General features: G+C 53.3%; 7 protein-coding genes across 7 annotated transcripts; 3 read left to right on the top strand and 4 right to left on the bottom strand.

The window, feature by feature from the left end:
- Positions 1-304: 304 nt before the first annotated feature.
- EsH8_VIII_000958 (uncharacterized protein) lies at positions 305-1,349 on the top strand (the record flags this gene model as incomplete). Its single annotated transcript, XM_083270000.1, has 5 exons — positions 305-333; positions 399-679; positions 752-915; positions 977-1,045; positions 1,146-1,349. 5 exons carry the CDS (start codon positions 305-307, stop codon positions 1,347-1,349), a joined length of 747 nt encoding a protein of 248 aa, XP_083129768.1.
- Positions 1,350-1,940: 591 nt separating this feature from the next.
- On the bottom strand, positions 1,941-2,970 carry EsH8_VIII_000957 (uncharacterized protein; the record flags this gene model as incomplete). Its single annotated transcript, XM_083269999.1, has 2 exons — positions 1,941-2,402; positions 2,467-2,970. The coding sequence occupies 2 exons, from the start codon at positions 2,968-2,970 to the stop codon at positions 1,941-1,943; spliced, it is 966 nt and encodes a 321-aa protein (XP_083129767.1).
- A 970-nt stretch (positions 2,971-3,940) lies between these two features.
- On the bottom strand, positions 3,941-5,455 carry EsH8_VIII_000956 (uncharacterized protein; the record flags this gene model as incomplete). Its single annotated transcript, XM_083269998.1, has 3 exons — positions 3,941-4,474; positions 4,538-4,864; positions 5,432-5,455. The coding sequence occupies 3 exons, from the start codon at positions 5,453-5,455 to the stop codon at positions 3,941-3,943; spliced, it is 885 nt and encodes a 294-aa protein (XP_083129766.1).
- Positions 5,456-6,719: 1,264 nt separating this feature from the next.
- Positions 6,720-8,321, top strand: EsH8_VIII_000955 (uncharacterized protein; the record flags this gene model as incomplete). The annotated part of the gene is made up of 1 exon (XM_083269997.1): positions 6,720-8,321. One exon carries the CDS (start codon positions 6,720-6,722, stop codon positions 8,319-8,321), a length of 1,602 nt encoding a protein of 533 aa, XP_083129765.1.
- A 2,007-nt stretch (positions 8,322-10,328) lies between these two features.
- On the top strand, positions 10,329-12,398 carry EsH8_VIII_000954 (putative sugar transporter; the record flags this gene model as incomplete). Its single annotated transcript, XM_083269996.1, has 6 exons — positions 10,329-10,408; positions 10,465-10,856; positions 10,926-11,052; positions 11,212-11,627; positions 11,691-11,947; positions 12,024-12,398. The coding sequence occupies 6 exons, from the start codon at positions 10,329-10,331 to the stop codon at positions 12,396-12,398; spliced, it is 1,647 nt and encodes a 548-aa protein (XP_083129764.1).
- Positions 12,399-15,149: 2,751 nt separating this feature from the next.
- EsH8_VIII_000953 (uncharacterized protein) lies at positions 15,150-15,995 on the bottom strand (the record flags this gene model as incomplete). Its single annotated transcript, XM_083269995.1, has 2 exons — positions 15,150-15,624; positions 15,748-15,995. 2 exons carry the CDS (start codon positions 15,993-15,995, stop codon positions 15,150-15,152), a joined length of 723 nt encoding a protein of 240 aa, XP_083129763.1.
- A 1,215-nt stretch (positions 15,996-17,210) lies between these two features.
- Positions 17,211-18,230, bottom strand: EsH8_VIII_000952 (Alpha/Beta hydrolase protein; the record flags this gene model as incomplete). The annotated part of the gene is made up of 1 exon (XM_083269994.1): positions 17,211-18,230. One exon carries the CDS (start codon positions 18,228-18,230, stop codon positions 17,211-17,213), a length of 1,020 nt encoding a protein of 339 aa, XP_083129762.1.
- Positions 18,231-18,702: the final 472 nt, after the last annotated feature.

Genomic DNA, 18,702 nt, shown 5'->3' with positions numbered 1-18,702 from the left:
ATGACTGAGTGCAGTCATTCGGCTCCCCACTCAGGGTAAAATCGTACGGTATTAGTCAGTTCTGTGACACGCCTTGCAATTCAGCGCACATGTCTAATTGACTGGCTGGGAAGTAACCTAGCAGCAGGAGCTGGCGGCTTGGCAAGGCACTCTTTTCAGGACAACTACATGTCAGCCGCACGCTACTAACTGAGTCCGAGGTGACGATAAAACCACAATGATACAAAGCGATTGATATTGTTGCTTCTTTTATTCGCATTATAGACTAAAAGTCGCCAAACTTTACTTTGACCACAACTCCAAAATGGGTCACGCACCAATCCCAAGTCGACTGTAAGCCTTCGTATTTCCTTTGGCTCTGGTAAAGAGGTGCCCTTTGCTGAGAACAGTGCTTGTAGCGGCGTCTACCGGTTGAAAGAAGCAGATAAGAATATCAAAAAACTCTTCATCAACATAGGCAAGGAATACATCTTTGCGGTCGCGGAAAAGTATCCTCAGGGACCAGACGACGCCCTGGTCATCATATACTTCCCCATCTCGCCTTACGGATCGGGCGAGGCCGTCATCTTCATACGGAACGAAAATGACACTGGCTTTGTGAGACACTCTAAAGTCAACATGAAGGGAGCGCCGGATTACGAGATTGAGGTCCGGCGCTTTGCGGCCGACGAACCCGTCGGTACGTGCGATTGACTTATGCCTATGGCGGCTTTTTGGGTTATCTCCCGTGCTGACTTTTTATTTCATTCAGTCCACTTTGAATCTTTCGACAGTGTCGTCTCAGGCTACTCAGGCGGCAGGGTCACTGACAGCATCAAGATCGGCCTGATGTTCCAGGGGACGTGGTGGAAAGCACCGCAGTACTCTGAGTGGGAAGAAAAATCGGGGAACCCCATCCGCTACAGAATTCTTAGCGTGAGTTTTTCTTCTTTGCCGCGTCTGTAAGAGACTCGGGCTAACATGGTCTTCCGCGCAGGGCGAGGTCTGGGACGACACAAACTCACGGCAGATAATGTCGATGCACCGGTTCAGCAAATCAAAAAAGGCACGTAAGACACACACACACACACATACCAACTTCTGCAATCCGCCGGGATAAATATTATGGACAGCAACTATAGATTTGCTGACCTTTTCGTGTTTAGCTACCAGGGGCCCGATTCTCGATAAACCTGCTGCCGGGCAAGGACAGCGTCCCTGGGCAATACCTCATACCCTCCGACCACATCCTGTCGGTGCTGTCCATGACAACGCTGCATACGCTGCTGTGCTGGAAGTACTGGGTCAGTGACATGAACGAGTCATCACCGCGCAAGCGCACTAGTTTCTCGCCTGAAGGGAAGTCTTGATTCAGGGAGAGATACGCTAGCAGAAGTGGTTCGTTGGATGAACGCGTGAGCCCCGTTCACAACTCATCTTGCGGAAAGCTACGTCCCATACCCCCTCATTTGTCTCTATACAATTACAAACACATTCATGAAATCCCATCGGATTGCAGCTTTGCTGATGATTTCCTGTCTTCACTCTCTTCTGAGAGTGCAACAACTGCCACAAGAATGTTGATATCGTGGTTTAATCGTGATATGTAGCACCCAATTCATCTCCCTGCCCTCATTCCGTCATTTTCTGGCATAGGGTGACCGTAATATTCTCCCATTGATCTATACTTTCCTCAGGTCAACATGTCGAAGGGATTATTTCCAAGTGTTGATTAACTCTTGCTATATTGAGTTTTGAAATAAGAAGGAAACGAAGAACCAAACTGTAAGATGAAGCTAGAATGCTTCATCGATCGTGCTAATGAATTCTGATGCAGTTGTTTCGCCCGTTACCCAGCATTTATGCAGCCATACGTCTCTCTTCGTTTGGTTCCTCTCGTGTCTATTCAGCTCCAAAAAGTCCGCCCCCAAGCTGTATACATCCGTACCATCTCCAACATCCTAACCTGATTTTCCAAGGAGCTTCTCCGGGTCGGGAAATGTAAGGAGGCAGGTCTCCTCTCGGGTTCTCAGGTTGTCAATCTCGGTCGCAAGACTCGAGGCGGCGGGCCTTACTATGTGCCAGCGCGCCAGCGCCATGCAGCACAAAACGACTGTCTTGAAGTTGTTCATCTCGCTCGGCGCGAGGGTATAGCTGCCCGCTCGCTCCGGCATGGCGCTCCACAACTGCAGTTGCTTCCGGGCCATGTAGACGGCGTGGCGGTAATTGTGCGCAACCAGGTGGTCCCGTTTCGACACGTCTTGTAGGGTACAAACGGTCCAGGTCATCTGAGCTAGGATCCTCTCCCGGTTCGGGTCCCCCTGCGTGGAAACTAATATCTCGTGACCTTCGAGCGTGGCATATCTCCGAAAGATGTTGCCGTTACCGTCGACGTCGACTTGAAGATATACGGGCTGGCCATCCTTTTTGTTTGATTGTCAGCAAAACAAGAAACTGGCCTGGGTGGTATATTTTGTAAACACGTACCCGCTCCGACACACGGAATCTTTGCTGGATGTTCGGGTCCATCTGTAGCTCTTCAAACACAGGAGGGCCCACCGCAGGTGAGGCCGTGGTCCAACCGTTGTGGAACACAGAGTCCCAAAGCAAATCAACGGTGGTTGCCATAAGTGTTACGTGCGGGAAGCTACTGTCCAGCGTCTCCCAAATGCGTCCAATGGCATTAACTTCTCTGGCAGAAAGGTCGCCTCTGTTTACAAACACTCGAAATATTCCGGTGCCAGTCGTTGCAGATGGCGCTGGGGCGGAGGGGCCCATAGTCTGCTTGTTGCTAGCCGCAGCCGCATTCGCATTTTGTCTTGTCGGCATTTTAGCTTCTTCTTCATCGATACTACCGATTGTTTGGCTAGAATTCGATTTCTTTTGGGCGGGTGCAGCGATGCTCGGAAAATGAACCTCATTAGACTCTCTAGCACTGGTCTCATCGGTTACATCGATGAGCACTTTCCTTTTCGAGGTGGAGCTAGCCATGATGTACTGTGTTTGTTCGGTAAGCGGTTCGGATGTTGAGAGTGAGAAGCGAGATGCTGTGAAGGGAAAGATTTGTCCGGCTGGTGATGTCTCATGGAGGGATGTGGGAAGCAACTCGAGACAAATGGAAGGAACTAACCGGGGTAGAAGTGAGAAAATTGAAACAGCTAGTTGTTAGGTAGGGCGTTTTTCAAGGAGAAATTGCGAGACAGAAGCTTTGAGAGAGATGTTGCGAAAGAGATGTTGTGAGAAAAGGTTCTGATGATGGGTCGCGTTGAAGAATGCTTCGTACCTTGGGTAAGTTTGCGGATAAAGAAATTTGATTGCGTAGGTTGTGAGCTTGAATTTAGATAAATGAGATTCTTCTCTAAAATCTAGAAGAAAAAAAAATGAAAAGCAAAGGTTGGCGGTTTATGAGAGAAAAAGTTGTGGTGGTGGCGATGGCTGCAATATTGCGTAGTTGATTGATAGTTGGTGTTGTGTAAGTAGGTGGAGGTTAAAGCCAGAAAGAAATCCAATACCTGGAGCGGAGGCGGCTTATATATGAGTGTGTTTTTGTGTGTGCGTTCAAAGAGTTGCAAAGACTCAAATGGGAAGCAGCTGGGCTAGGAAGGCACAGGGTCAAAGTCGGCAGCAACTTGCCAACTTGAAAGGTAAGTAGGGAAAGAGACGTTACTCGCCTTCCTCAACGTGGGTATCTTCAAAATTCTCTAAATTGTTCTTCAGGATACTGAAAGTGTTCCAACTTTCGGGTTGTGCTTGAAACCCTTTCACTTTGCTTGAGAGGTGCAGGAAATCAACTGAACCATATCAAACGTCCATCCAGGCAGTCGGGCAAGGGGGCAGGAAGGACCAGTAAGAGAAGGGGGGTCGGAGAGAATGGAAATTTACAAACCATGAGAGGAATTTGAGGAGCAGTAGTAGTCACAGTAAAGAGAAATGCATAACACAAAGTTACTGTTGTCAATACTCAAGAGGACTGGTATGAATCGAGAGCAGGATCCGGGAGAGACCATCTCCGCTTCTCCTTAAACGTCAAGTCCAATTCCATGTTCTCTAGGGCCCAATTTCTCAAAGCAAGTTGCTCCGCGATAGTCATCTGCTCCCGGATGGACTTTCCAGTGTTGCGGCAACTAGCCTTCTCGAGGGTGTTGAGGGCGAGTTTGATGCGGACGAACCCCCCTAAGCGTGTATAATCGTCCTCCAGTTGAGGGGTATAGCCCCTTCTAGCCCAACTGTGAAGACGGCGACGAGCCAGATACACGGCGTGACGAACATTATATTTAGTGTAAAATTCCTTCTTCCATTTGTCGCGGTGGATGACGGCACGCTCGGAAGCTGAGACGTGGTCGAATCCTTGGTCAAACTGAAGGCGTGGGTCCTCGAGTTGTAGAAAGCTCGAGGAACGAGAGACGTATTGATACCAAACACAGGTGTCTATGGATACCTCGACCTTCAGATGGACTGGCTCCTTCGTCTCGGTCCATCTCTGTAGTCCTGGTGCCTAGCGAGTGCGTGTCAGCAATGTAGAACAAAGTAAACGCCAACAAGGACAGGCTCAACATACATTTGGGTCTTCCTCCAGTCTCCGAACAGTGAGCGATGCAGCACGGAGGTAGCGGACGTCGCGTGCTGGTAATTCGGGTACCATTAAAGGCACGTCAGGGCTCCGAGATGTCCAACCCTCGGCGAAGACAAAGTCCCAAAGCTTGTCGATGTCGCCGTCTGTGAGATCGGATTCGGGTAGCATATCAGCCATTTTGAACCAGATATCTTCGCAGTCCCGCATCTGCTTCCTAGAAAGGTCATTCGTGCTCGCGTACACGTCGTAGGGATGCTTTCTGAACACGGTGAGGGGCGGCTCCGACGTGGTCCGCTCGAGGGAATCCACATGCTAGATGTTGGTGTCGTCGTCCGTCTTGGGCCGTTTCTCTCTGTGTTCGTCCATCGTGGGCTGTCTGTTAATATACGGCGAAGCAGAATGTTGAAGATGATATGAAGACCTGTCCTAGCGGATTCAAATAATGGAGGTCGATGAGGGGGAAATTGGGGACAAGGCGATGGTAAGCGGGCGTGGTCAGAAGCACACTAAGAGTTGTTGCTGGTCAGTGGATGGAAGGCAGGCGGGAACCGGGTCGCTGCCAAACGCTCCAATTACCACATGGGAAAGCACTCGTTGACGGCTTCTCTGTATGTTGTCCATACGAAATGATGCAGGGATATTTCTTCAATAACACGTCGGGAACCATCGAGGACCCTCAGGACGATTGCACCAACAGACTTAAGCACATGGCTGCCCTATAGACCCTTGACATCAAATATCTATAACGACACATCGTTCCTAGTAATGTAGCTGGGGCTGTGCGACCTTTGATCGAGACATTTAGATGCAGGTACGGTGAAGTGTTGTACAGCCAGGGGAAATCGAGACGCCATTGCATCCTGTTCGCTGTAGACTTACCCAATGGAAAGACACGCCTGCCATGAAATGAGTAGTCAAAGATTGCGACTAATTAATGCAGGTGCCACACAGTCAGGCTCAGCATCAATGAGCATTGCATAGGGCCGGCCGAGACTTCGGACGCCCAGCAACTAAGAGACCTGCACAACGGATCCGAGGGTCGTCGCTCCCGAACTGCTCGTCCGGGTTGGCCAATGCACAGATGAGCTTCCTGGGTCTGCAAGTGGAGGGGTTGGTCTTGGGTATCTGAGCCCAGGCTTTGGCTTTTGCGGCAAGAATATCAGACTCTCCTCTCTCAACATAGAACAGCGGCCACGGGGCAACCTCCGCGTAAATGCAGGGTGAAACATCCCAGGCAAAGGTTCAAACGCATAATGAAAATCGGCCTTCGTGTTTTCTGTTTCCTTTTCTCTTCCCCGCCCAAGGTCAAAATATCGCTGGTTCTGTGTCTGCGTTTGGTTTTCGCCTTCCTCAATTGCCCGAGGGCAGCGAGAAAGCGCCTCCGAAGAATAATCGCGAAAGTCTTCATGTGACGGTCGAAGGATTGGCGTCGCTCCCGTTTTTGGGCCAGGCGATCGACCAGGGATCGGGGAATCGGTGCTTTGGCGCGCCGACATGCGATGCTTCACGTGACCCTTCCATTGTCAGCATCGCTGGCGCCTCAGCTGCCGCCGTCCGCCAATGCAGCACCAAACTCCCCGCCACTTAAGGCGGGACATCCAATACCCTAAACAGGTCAAGCCGGTGCAGCCCGGAATGGGCGAAGGATTCGCCAAGGAGGTGATCATCCCCATTTGTCGAATCCATACCAGTTGCCTCGACCCGGCCCCACAGCCACCCGTTCCCGGCCGCCGCGCCTTGTATCTGCGCGGACGCTGCGCTGGCAGCAGAAGCCTGCGTTCGCCAATATTTCCTCCCGTCTTACCCTCGCGCCCGCGGCGAGCCTCGCCGACTGCCGTGGTTTGTGTGACGTATCCGGTCTGGGAGCACGGAGCCTGGCATGGCGACGCCCCGATGGGCTGGTCCAGCTGATGTCGCGCCGGGCAGGGAATGCTCTGAAGCGTATTGAGTTCTCTTTTAACGTTTACGACTACGAAAACAACACAAACAAGCTGGTATTTAAGCCGCCGTCCCGTCTCAGCTCCGACGAGTTGCTCAACATGGACACCAAACCAAACCGAATTCACCAATGCATTCACAAGCACAATCTGAACAGTCACCATTGGCATCATCAGTCACAACACCGTCAGTCACAACACCGTCAGTCACAACACCGGCAACCCCAACAATGAGTTCAACAGACGTCCTCATCGTGGGCGCGGGCCCGACAGGCCTGACGCTCGCCCTCGAACTCTCGGTGCAGAACATCTCCTTCCGCATCATCGACAAGCTGCCCGTCCCCTCGGACAAGTCCCGCGCCCTCGTCGTGCAGTGCCGTTCCCAAGAGCTCCTCAACCGCCACCCCGAGGTCGCCAAGGCCTTGCTGGACAACGGCACCAAGGGCCCCGGCGTCAACATCTTCTGCAACAAGCGCCACCTCGTGACGGGCACCTTTGACGACCTGGGCTTCGACGACACCCGCTTCCCGCTGCCGCTGTGGATCTCCCAGGCCGACACCGAGGCCGCCCTGCTGCGGCAGCTGGAGGCGTACGGGGCCAAGGTGGAGCACGGCGTCACGGCAGAGGACATCAAACAGGACGCCGCGGGGGCGACCGTCACGCTCGTCGGGGGCCCGGCAAGGGAGACCATCGCGGTCAAGTACATTGTCGGCTGCGACGGCGCGCACAGCGTCGTGCGGCACACCGCTGACGTCACCTTCGAAGGCGCGCAGTACCCCCAGCAGTTCATCCTCTGCGACGCAAGAGTCAAGAGCGACTACGACCACGAGCGCGTCTCCTTCCTCCTCGGCACCCGCGTCATGGTCGTCTTCCCGCTCAAGAATGGCGTCGTCCGCATCGTCGGCTCGAGGTCGGCCTGGAGCGAGCGCACCGACGACCCGGACGCCGCCGAGATCGAGGAGTTTTTCGAGGAGATGACGGGCCGCCGGCTCGAGATCGAGGAGACGCTGTGGCTCACCAACTTCCGGTGGAGCTGCCGCGGCGTCAGCAGCTACCGCGACGGGAGGCTGCTCGTGGCCGGCGACGCGGCGCACATCCACTCCCCCGCCGGCGGCCAGGGGATGAACACGGGGATCCAGGACGCCATCAACCTCGGCTGGAAGCTGGCGGCCGTGATCCGCGGGGACAAGGACGATGGCTTCCTGGACTCGTACCACGAGGAGCGGCACCCGGTCGGCCAACATCTGCTCAACGGCACGGATCGCATCTTCAACATTGTGGCGTGGCAGAACCCCATCTACACCTACGTCCGGAACGCCCTGATGCCGTGGGTCGTGCCCAGGATATGGAGCAACAAGGCGAGGCGGCTGGGCCTGTTCACCTTCATCTCGCAGATGGGCATCAAGTATCGCAGGAGCTCCATCGTGGGCACGGCGGCCGGCTTCGAGGGCCCCGTCAAGGGCGGCTGGCGAGCACCCGACGGCGAGGTCATGGACGAGAGGGGCGAGAAGGGCAAGTGGCTGCTGGAAATGACGAGCCCCAGAGAGCACACCGTGGTCCTCTTCTCCGGCACGGGCGGGGACGAGACCTCGGAGGACCTGGACAAGGCCGGGGAAAAGATCGCCGCGGACATCAGATTCCAGAAGTACGGGATCATCAAGCTCTACGCCGGACAGAAGACGGTGGGCGGGGGAGGTTTCAAGGACATGAACGGCGCACTCCACAGGCGGTACGGGTTCGAAAAGGGGGCGGGCTTTGCGGTTGTGAGGCCGGATGGGTATGTGGGCTTTATCGGGCCGGTTGGCTCGGTGGAGGGGTTTCTTTCTATGTGAGATGAACAGCGATTGAGAGTACGGATGGGGGAAGGGGTGACCTGAGCACGCATGAAGGGTATGAGGAGTCTGTGGACATATTTTATTTTGTAATTTTTGTGAGAGGGAGTTTTTTGCTTATTTTTACTTTTTTCACGACGGGTAACAATCTCTCCTCTTTCATCCCGCGGGTTGGATTCGACATAGAGAACCGCAACAAGGCATTATGAATGAAACAACGATTCCAATCACGATCTGCATTGCTCGGCCTCGTGCCCGGCGGGCTCGACCGAATCAAATTAATGAAGCGGACAGCAACGAGCGCTCAATTCGGTAAAGACTAACCAAAGCCCGCTCCCCCCAAAGAGGCGTCCGAGCTTCCGGAGACTCACCGAGCCAGCCACCGGGCAAGCAGCCATGTTCCTTCCACGGCAGAGCCTCATCGCCGCAACAATGACAGCAATGCGGTCACCTCCGTGGCTGGATCGAGTCGTCGTGCACAAACCCAAAACCGAAATACATCAGACTGACGGAGGGAAGGGGGAGAATGGGTGGGGAGAGGGAGAAAAAGTGGCAACTGGAGTCCCCGCGTCCAAAACTGCAGCGAGCAAGAACCTCTTCTTGCTATTCGGACCGACCCAACGCCCTCAGGCCTCTCTTTTCCCCGGTGCCCACCGCGAGGAATCCACGCGGACAATGCAAAAGAAAGAAGGGGAAAGTAAAGAAGAAAAAGAAGGATGGCAGCATCTGGTCCCCGCTCCGGAAGGGGACGGGTCTTGGAGTTTGAGGCGGCCGAAATGAACCCAACTCGCCTCGCCACAAAACCGCCCTCTTCTTGCGTTGCGTTGCAGTTGCAGTTGCAGTTGACATTGTGGTTCTGGCTCTCTGGTTGTGGTTGCATTCCGGTAGCCCACTCCCATGCTAAGCACTGCACTAATCGATCGCCCTGGTTAAGCTTCGTCTGCAGCGCGATCGCCCCCAACACACACACAAATGTACACAACGCGCCCGTTTCAGAGCCGCAGGCGGGGACCCACGACGTCATCGCGCGCTAGTTCGGCACGTCAACGCAGCGTAGCGTCCCCTGAGGCGGCTCCCCGTGCCTGGGTTTTTCCTTCTTTTCTCGTTGTCGCCATCCCACGCTACCTGACTCTTGTTTCCCCTTAGTTGGTCGCCGTCTGCTGCAACACGCACACAAGGTATGGACCATCCAAAGATGGAACAGGGGTGGGGGCAGCCATACGTAACGGTGATGGCCAAGGCAATGCACGCCGCCGGCTGACAGGAACCCTCACTTCACCCTCGCCCTCACCTCCCCTCACCTGACCTGGTCTCTGGCCGAACACCAGCTTGACCAGCCGCTCAGACCCCGGTTTGCCGACCCCGAAACTTCTCACATCTCCAACACCCCCCCTCCCCTGCGAGGTCACTAGACGACATGGGCACTCCCCCGCCAGAATCTCCAGATCCGGCCTGGCCTCTCCATGCCTGCCTTTCGGCCCGGTCTAATGAGCGTCGATGCCAGCGAGCGGTCATCGCTCCAAGGTTCTCCTCGGTTTTTCCTGCGCGCTGGCTGAGGCCACCATGCCCGACATGACTTGCGCTACCCACCCCCGTTAACGCCGCCGCACCATGACGATGACATCGTTCTGTTATCCACCCTTCGTTCCTCCTTGTTCCCTTCCCGAATGGTGAATTGCGCGACAGTTGTAGCGCCTCGCCTTCGGGAGCGCAGGACGGGGGGGAACGGGGCCGCGGGGAGATGGGCGCGGGCGTTCTCGCGGCCTTCGACGCCTGGATTCGTTTCTTGGACCCGACTATATAGAGCGCCGAGGCTGCCCGCCCTTTCCCTAGACCGGTTGGATTCTCTAATTCGGTCAAGGCCTCTTCGATTCATTTTTTTCTTTTACTTTTCGCCTTGGGATCTACGTGGATCTGCCAGATCTGAACTACCAAGCGCGAGATTCAATTACATCCCGCCGGCTACCCACACAACTCACCCGAACTCCCAAAACAGATCTACCAGCCATGGGTTGGTTCGGCTTGAAGGGCGGATGGCTCACCTTCTGGGTGACCGTCGCCTGTGCGACTGACATGACGCTATTCGGGTATGTTTGCCTTCCATCTCCCACTCCATATCATCGTCATTAACGCGACCCCTCAGCTACGACCAAGGTGTCTTTGGCGGAGTCATCGTCACAAATGACTTCCTCGAGACAATGGGCATCGTCGGCAACGACAAACTGCAGTCTACTGTTACGGCCATCTACGACATTGGCTGCTTCCTCGGCGCCATCTCGACGATATGGATCGGCGAGCGCCTGGGCCGTAAGAACACCATCCTCGTGGGCACCACTGTCATGTCCATCGGCGCCATCCTGCAGACCGTGGCCTTTGGCCTGCCGCAAATGTTCGTCGGCCGAGTCATTGCGGGTATCGGTAACGGCATCAACACCTCCACGGCGCCCGTGTGGCAGGGCGAGACGAGCAAAGCGAGCTGGAGAGGCAAACTGATTATCATTGAGATGATTATGAACATTTTCGGCTTCTCATTGAGTAAGTTTTCATATCCTATCCCCCCCCCTCTCTTGACTTGGGTGAGGTTCAAGTATTGACGATGGACAGGTAACTGGGTAACCTATGGCTTCTCATTCCTCGGGGGCTCTGTATCATGGCGCGTGCCTCTGGCCTTCCAATTCTTCTTCATCATCATTCTCTACGGCACTGTCCCTTGGTTGCCAGAATCTCCACGGTATGCCCCCCCCCCCTTCTCTCTATGTCTTCCTCACTATCTCTCTCCCACTCTCACTCTTTCTTTCCTTGTCTTCCACTCTCACTTTCAAACTCTCTTATACCAACTCTCCTTCTCTTTCACGGCCATCCCCTGAGCATACAAACTAACCTTCGCCAGCTGGCTCATTGCCAAGGGCCGCATCGCGGAAGCAGAGGTCATCCTCGCCGACCTCGAGGACAAACCCGTCGATGACGCCTACATCCAGACGCAGTCCAAAGACATTCAGTGGGCCGTTAACCATGAGCGCGAGAACACCGTCCCATGGTCCGATCTTCTACGTGGCCGCACCGGCGAAACAGCCGGCACCGGAACGGTCCGCCGGCTAATTCTTGGAATGGGAACTCAAGCTATGCAGCAATTTAGTGGCATCAACGTGACATCTTATTATTTGCCACTCGTGCTCATCAACTCTGTCGGTTTGGATAATAAGCTTGCGCGGCTGTTGGCCGCGTGTAACTCCGTCAGCTACTTCTTGTTCAGTTTGATCGGTATCCCGCATGTTGAGAAGTGGGGCCGCAGAAAGATGATGATGTGTAAGTTCTCTCCTCCTCCTTGAGCCGTTACTCTGCGGGGAAAAACAGTGCTGACTCGAATAGACGCGGCATTTGGGCAAGGTGTCTGCTACGCTGTCATTACGATCTGTATCCGCTACACAGAAATGCCCGGTCTCGCGCCGGATATCCAGGGGCAGTGGGCCAAGGCCTCGATCGCCTTCTTCTTCTTATACTACGTCTTCTTCGGAATCGGATGGCAAGGTGTGCCCTGGCTCTACCCGACCGAGATCAACAGCTTGTCTATGCGGACGAAGGGCGCCGCCCTCGGAACTGCGACGAATTGGATTGTAAACTTCATGGTATGTCTCCTTGCATCTCCTCCCGTCTCTCGTTTCAAGTTTTCATGGCCAGTTCAACTAACACAAACACGCGCAGGTTGTTGAAATCACACCCCCAGGAATCGCCTCCCTCGGCTGGCAGTTCTACATCATCTGGACCGTCTTCAACTTTTCTTTTGTCCCCATCGTCTACCTCTTCTACCCGGAGACAGCAGACCGCACTCTGGAGGACGTCGACCGCTTCTTCTCCGACAACCACGACATCTTCATTTTCCGCGACTCTGACGCGACGTCCTCAACCAGGCCGCTCAAGTACGTTGTCCAGGAGCAGGAGCAGGTCATGAAGCGGAACAGCGGGGTCGCGCCAGGCGAGGTGGAGGACATGCTGAGGAGACGCGGCGTGTCGGAGAAGCTCAAGAAGGGCGATTCGGATGAGGAGATGGCGTTTGGCGAGCACAAGGAGAGGACATGATTTGTGTCCGCTTTTTATGGGAGGGAGGGAGAGGGGTTGTAGGATATGAATGATTACCAAACTTATGAGCGACGATTTATAGAATACCATAATGCCTGACGATTTTCAATAGAGGTTTCTCTGATGAAACTTCCCAGTTCACACCCGCCTCCCAAGTTTCTCGGCTTTGTTCAACATCTCGCTTTTGCTTAGTGTGTATAGGAGTAAAAATCCGTGGTCTGCGTTGCTCTTGTCTTGTTTCCCTGGTTTCGGCATTCACTCCAGCAAAATGGGGCAAGCTCGCGCTCCCTGTTCGGGGAAGTCGAACTGACTCATTGCGGAAACTCTTCGGCGCGGCTGACCTTTTAGTCATCGCTTTGAGACGACTAACAGTGCATATTGGCAAGGATCCACATGATATCATGGTTCGCGCGACGGCGCAATGGTACTCACTCTGACTGACGTGGGGCGACGTGGAGCTTGGTTTGTCTCTCGACGACGCCGCAGACCGTCCCACGGCCGCCGAGGTTGCCAACTAGGATTTGTACAAGATTGGGCATGCTGTAGGACGGCTCCGGGGGCGGAGATGGTGGATGGACGGATGAAAAACGGTATGAGATTTTGCTCAGGGGGTGACGGGTTCGGCGTTGGAATAGCGTGGGCATTGTCAACTCTTTTTAATTCTTTGGCCCAGCTAAATAACTCGCCGGAGTACAAGCATGAGATGAAGATTCGATAGCTGGGCACAGTGAGACAATACTTCGGTCCATGTGCTTAGTTAGGGTCTGAAGTATTTCCTATGTCTCATATAGTGAGATTAATCAAGCGGCCAAGAAAACGTTTGTGCTAGGCCGACTTGGCTGGCGTCTAGGGGCGAGATAGGGGCTTCAACCTCCAACCTCCTCATCAAAAGACGTGTGTTGCGGAGCGTTGTTGACAGCGAATATTTCTTTCGTCGAGGTTTGGAAATGTAATGGCCCGCTGCTTCATTATTACGACGCTGTTTGGACGGAGGTTACGTGGATCCCGTAAGTGTTGGCCTGGGACTGAATATATCAATGAGCAAGGCACGGTGAAGTGCGAAATTGACCCGATCTTGTCCTTGGCCTCATCAAAACCATACATCCAACCGTCTTTCACTTAAAGGGACTCGATCTCGAGCACATCACGGGGCTACGTGGGCTTTCAACGACATGAATGGTTTGGGTCGTCCGCCTTGTTTTCTTCGGTTTTCTTTCTCAAGGGGTCGTCCGTCATCCAGTCAGTACTTAGATGGATCGAAGCGCATGACAGTTCTTGCCGTGTTGGCAGCGTCGTTATTCTCCATATACCCAAAACAAAAACAAAAAAATCACTCCCTGTCTATCTATCTATCTTCTTATCCTCAAGGGAGTTTAGTTACACACAAAAAAGTAACCCAAAAGCGAAATAGAGTGTGAGAGAGCAAAAGAAATGCGCCGAGGGGGAATCGAACCCCCGGCTCCCCGACGCTGCTGGATGGCAACGGAGAATTTTACCACTAAACCATCGGCGCTGGCGAGTCGTTATTACTCATGTGGATACCAGTCCGGAGAGCTGTGCGAGAATATGGATTGTCAGAGAGGGGGTAGGAGGAATTTCCCGCAATTCGCTGGTGGGTGGTTTTTATTTTTCGCGTGCGTGCGTGCGTGTGTGTGTGCGGCGGATCATCGGTAATGTATGGAGCGGAGCGGTGAAAAAAAGTCTGGACCGACCCCTGGCCGCCGTGCTTTTCGGGTGGGGAATGTTCCCGCTCGGCCGCTGCAAGACCCCCCGGGCCGCGCTCTTGCTGGCTTTAATCCGACAACCATCAACAAAAGTCGCGTCTCGGCAGAGGGATCCCTCTCGATTCTCGTCGCGGTTGTTTTTCGGCTCTAAGAATCGCAGGATAAATCCCCTCAAAGCAGTACTAAAAGATCATAATTTCGCTTTCTCAAGCAGGGAAGGGGAGCTCGGGATGACATTGTCGGTGAGCGCCATGAAGCCCACACGCGTAGACTGGCCAGTCTACGCGTTGCAGCCGCGCCTGGTTTGGCTTCATATGAGAGATGTCGTCGTTAGTTTCCCTCTCGGATTTTAGCGTTTTCCGAGCTTTTCCCGGCGTCTAGAGATGAGACCCCGTTTCTGCACCTGCCAGATGAACCGAAGGCGCTCGCATCGCTCCAGCGAGCAATCCTTCGAAGAACAAATTGCTCGGCGTTTCTGTCAGTGGCCGTGGTTGCTTTTATTTCTTACAATGAACTGAAGTCGGTTTGGTGAAAAGTTGTTTGCAGTCACTAGACATTGATGATTGAATAATAGATAACCAAGAATCAGCGGTGGCCATCATCACTCGCATGGCGATACCGCTGCTGGCCCGCCCGAAAGTTTACGGTACTAAACTGGCTGACTGCCAAGTTCAACATGATAGCTCCTAATTCTTTGGCTGTCGGCATGTAAGCCTTTGGAAAATCGAAGTTTGAAAATAAATCAAAACCTCTATCAGACAGACAACCACGGTAGAATGGTCACTTTCACTGGTTGTATCCATCGCTGTTTCACGCATTTTTAAATCATTCAGGCGACAGTCTTAGTATTGACAAGCCTCAGTAGCAACTTATAGTAGTTATCCCAGAACTCTCCCGCAATCCATCGATGTGTTCAACTTAGTATCCCCCGCAGACTTGAATACCAAACCGGTCGGGACCGCGAAACCAAGACAGCCACCAAGAACGGATCATACAACCAAGAGAGCCAGAATTCTGTATAACACGCCTAGAAGCCAATGTCGATGACGAGCTGATTGATGGCCTCAAGGCTCTCGAGACGAGCCTGGGTCTCGAAGTCCATGCGGGCTCGGTCGGCAGCATGAGCCAGGGTGAGGGCGCGGAGGTGATCGATCACGTACTGGATCTGCTCTCCCTGGAGCTCCTGAACCTTCATGGCAAGCTCCATGGCATCAGGGCCGTAGGCAGGGCCGGCGACTCCATAGCCGGTGTCGAAAGCCGCGACGTTCTTATTGATGTTGTCATCGATGTTGCCATCGACGTTGTCATCCATCTGACCGGGCGAAGCCTGAACGAAGGTGTTGTCGGCACCCATGCCCTCGGCCGAGGGGGTGACATGGACAGCAAACTCAGAAGCAGGAGAGTCGTCTCGCTGTCCAATTCCGCGCAAGAAAGACTTGTCGTGGTAGCGGGTAATGAACTCCTCAATGTCATAGCCCATCATTGGCATGCACTTGGAGCGACTATTTTTCAAAGTTAGCACACCTGGTACTCTCGTGTCTCTATGGACTACGGGAGGGAAGGAGGCAAGGAGCAGGTAGCAGTGATCAAAGCATGGAGGTGTGTAAATAATCCGGAATACGAACCGTCTCTGAAGAGTGACTGTACAGGCGCGGCGAAGGATGGCAAGCTTGCCTTCGCGAGTTCGCTCCTGAAAATATTCGGCCTTCCGGGAGGTGTTGATGCAGGCGCTGCGAAGGGCGCGGTACTCGGAAAAGCGCTTGCTCTTCAGCTCCTTCGCCTTTTCGCCGAGTGAGCTATTATAAAGACGAGTGCGGACGGTGTTGGGATTGTCGGAGTAAGCTCCTCCCTTGCGTCGAGCGTCACCAGCCATTGTGATGTTGTCTTGCTAGTATTTGCTGTTGATTATGCGAGTATTGGCTTGTTTGTGTATTGTTCAGGGTGAGTTGGGATGTGTGAGGCTGGAGGAATAAATTGGTTGGCAGGCAGTATCTTATTCCTTTGAATCACCCAGGGAAAGATTATATAAGGCAAGAGCAGTGTGAAAAGGCAGGAGCGACTTCCAAAAAAAGAAATCAGTGAATGCAGTATGTGAATGTATGCACATGTGTGAACTGATCTGATTGCAGTTCAGGTGCCTTGTTGGCATGCTCGCTGACTACGGATCGCCTCTATTAAGGTAGTTCTTTCTCTTATCCGCTCAGCTGCTTGGTTACACTTAGGGAGTTTGTTTATATCGTTGTTTTATGTGATTTGGATTTTAGATATCCTGTACATGCAGATGAAGTCTTTGAATATTGCCATATGATGTATTTTGACGAGAGCAGGAAGACAGGGTGAATGAAGTCAAGCAAGAAACATCTAGCTACTATTTTACAGTTTTGTTTCTAGATTAATATATGCATTCCATTCGCAGTGTTTGGGAAGTCAGTGCTTGGTGGATGAAGGAAAGGGTGACAGGATATTTTGATACTCGCCCATGGACTGAGCCAGCTGAACATTATCATTCTCTCACTTTGGCCTCCTTACCAATGGCTTGGTTCAAAGGCTGAAGATGAGGCTTGATTCCAAGAATGATGGAGATCAATACTGAGCGATTATTCTCACATTTTCCACATGTGTCCTTGTTAGATCAAATCTCTGTGGCCGGTTTCAGTAATCATTGGCTCGGATATTTGCAACATTGCCCAACCTCCACCAATTTTAGTCAAGGAGCATACTCACCGCCTATTTACAGACGGCAATTTCAGTCACGATTTACAAGTTGACGACAATGACCCGCCGTTGAAAAAGAATTAATTTTTTTTTTTTTTTTGGAAAAAATTCACGTCATGACCAGTCGACTCCTTCCTGTCCCGGAACCTCGAAGTGTAGTTTCAATATGTGATGTTGGAGTTCCCTCCTTTCCATCAACATCCATTCAAGGAGACCCAGACAACGAGAGCTTGCAACCAAATTCAATTATTTGTCGCGTTGTTCGAGATGAATTTTTACTATCACCATCCTTCAATTCAAAATAGTAGAACTCAAGGGCATATAGACGCATTCATATTCCGATCATTCCCTATCGACTCGCTTCTACAAAAAGTCACCCCTCCAGAACCCACCTCAGCCCCCTCACCATCTCCTCCTCGGCCTCGAGAGCTCTTTTCAACCCAGGCGCCTTCAACCAAAAGGTATGAGGCCACCCCCTCACAACCTCAATCTCGACTTCGACGCCGGCCTCCTTCAACGCCATTGCATAGCAAACACCGTCCGAGTATAACGTATCATTACTGCAAACCTGGAGCCACGTCCTCGGCAACCCCTTCAACTGCTCGGGCGCTGCCTCAAGCGGCAGCTTCTCCAACCCGTCCCTTACGACAGCGCGGCTGAACACACCCAAGAGACTCGTGACGAAGGAGGGCGACGCCGAAGTGTACGCTTCCCGCAAATGCGACGGGACGAGATCCAGAGAGCTTCCCCCGTCGCTGGTCACCGGGCAGCGCAGGAGGGCGCCGTGCAGAACTCCCCGCGGCGCAAGTTGGGAGACGGTGGCCGCCAGCTGCCCGCCGCTCGATGACCCGACGATGACGAGCTTCTTCGCCGACGGATGGAGGGAACGGACGTAATTGAACGCGTCCATTGAGTCAGCGACGCAAGTCGAGGCAGGAAACGCCGGCATAAGTCTGTATCCCACAGAATACACTGTCGAGCCTGGAATCTCATTCGCGATCCGTCTGCACGACAACTCTTCGCTGTCCGCCTCGCCAACACACAGCCCGCCGCCGTGGTAATACACCACCACCACCCCTTCGTCCTTCGGCGCCGCCGTCGTTTGGGTCATAACCTCATCAATGAAACGTAGTAATGGAATGGCAAACCCATCCAGGCTCGACGGTGTGGTCAGATTCTGCGTCGAAACACGCCACAAGGGGTGGTATGGCGCGCCGGGGGAGAGCATGCGGGCATTGAGACGTCTGCAATCTTCCGCATAGACGGGCTGACGGTCGAGGGGAGATGCATATGTTTTCTTCGGGGCTTTGAGTTTTGCCTCGTCCTCGTAAGCTAGCCAGGCGGGATCTAGAGGCGGCGCCTCTTTGAGGATGAGCGATTTGAGCGAGTCCATTACGAGATTGCGTCGGGCTGGATGCGAAACACGACTCGGGGGACCGGTGGGACAATCAAATTGCCTGGGAATAATCAATAAGATATGGTCTCACGTCGCTTGCGCACAAGAAACGTGAGAAAGGGGACGCTTTATGAATTATGGTTTAGAGCAGGCGTCGTAGGTGGGGAAGTCGGTGATTCCGGGCTGTTGTTGTCGCGGCGAGTTCCCGTTTATCCGGCAGTAGTGCCGGAATGCCGGACGACCACCACTCCAACCATGTGCGCTGCATCGGGGTGAAAATCATTGGATTGCCTACCGGTTAGTAAAAACTCCGTCGGGGAATATTCTGAGATCCTCGACATCAATCAGTTTTTTTGGTGACTCGTTGGTTCATTCAACTCGGATGAAGGATGCCCGCCGTGGTACCGCCGAGGAGGCTCGAGCAAACTCCGAACGGAAAAATTCAACCGAGCAGCACCGCCCATTCAAC

Source organism: Colletotrichum jinshuiense, chromosome 8 (genome assembly GCF_051148585.1).
Source record: "Colletotrichum jinshuiense chromosome 8, complete sequence".
In the NCBI taxonomy this organism is placed as follows: domain Eukaryota; kingdom Fungi; phylum Ascomycota; class Sordariomycetes; order Glomerellales; family Glomerellaceae; genus Colletotrichum; species Colletotrichum jinshuiense.
Note: the sequence above shows the minus strand (reverse complement) of the source record. Positions and strands in the feature narration are given on the sequence as shown.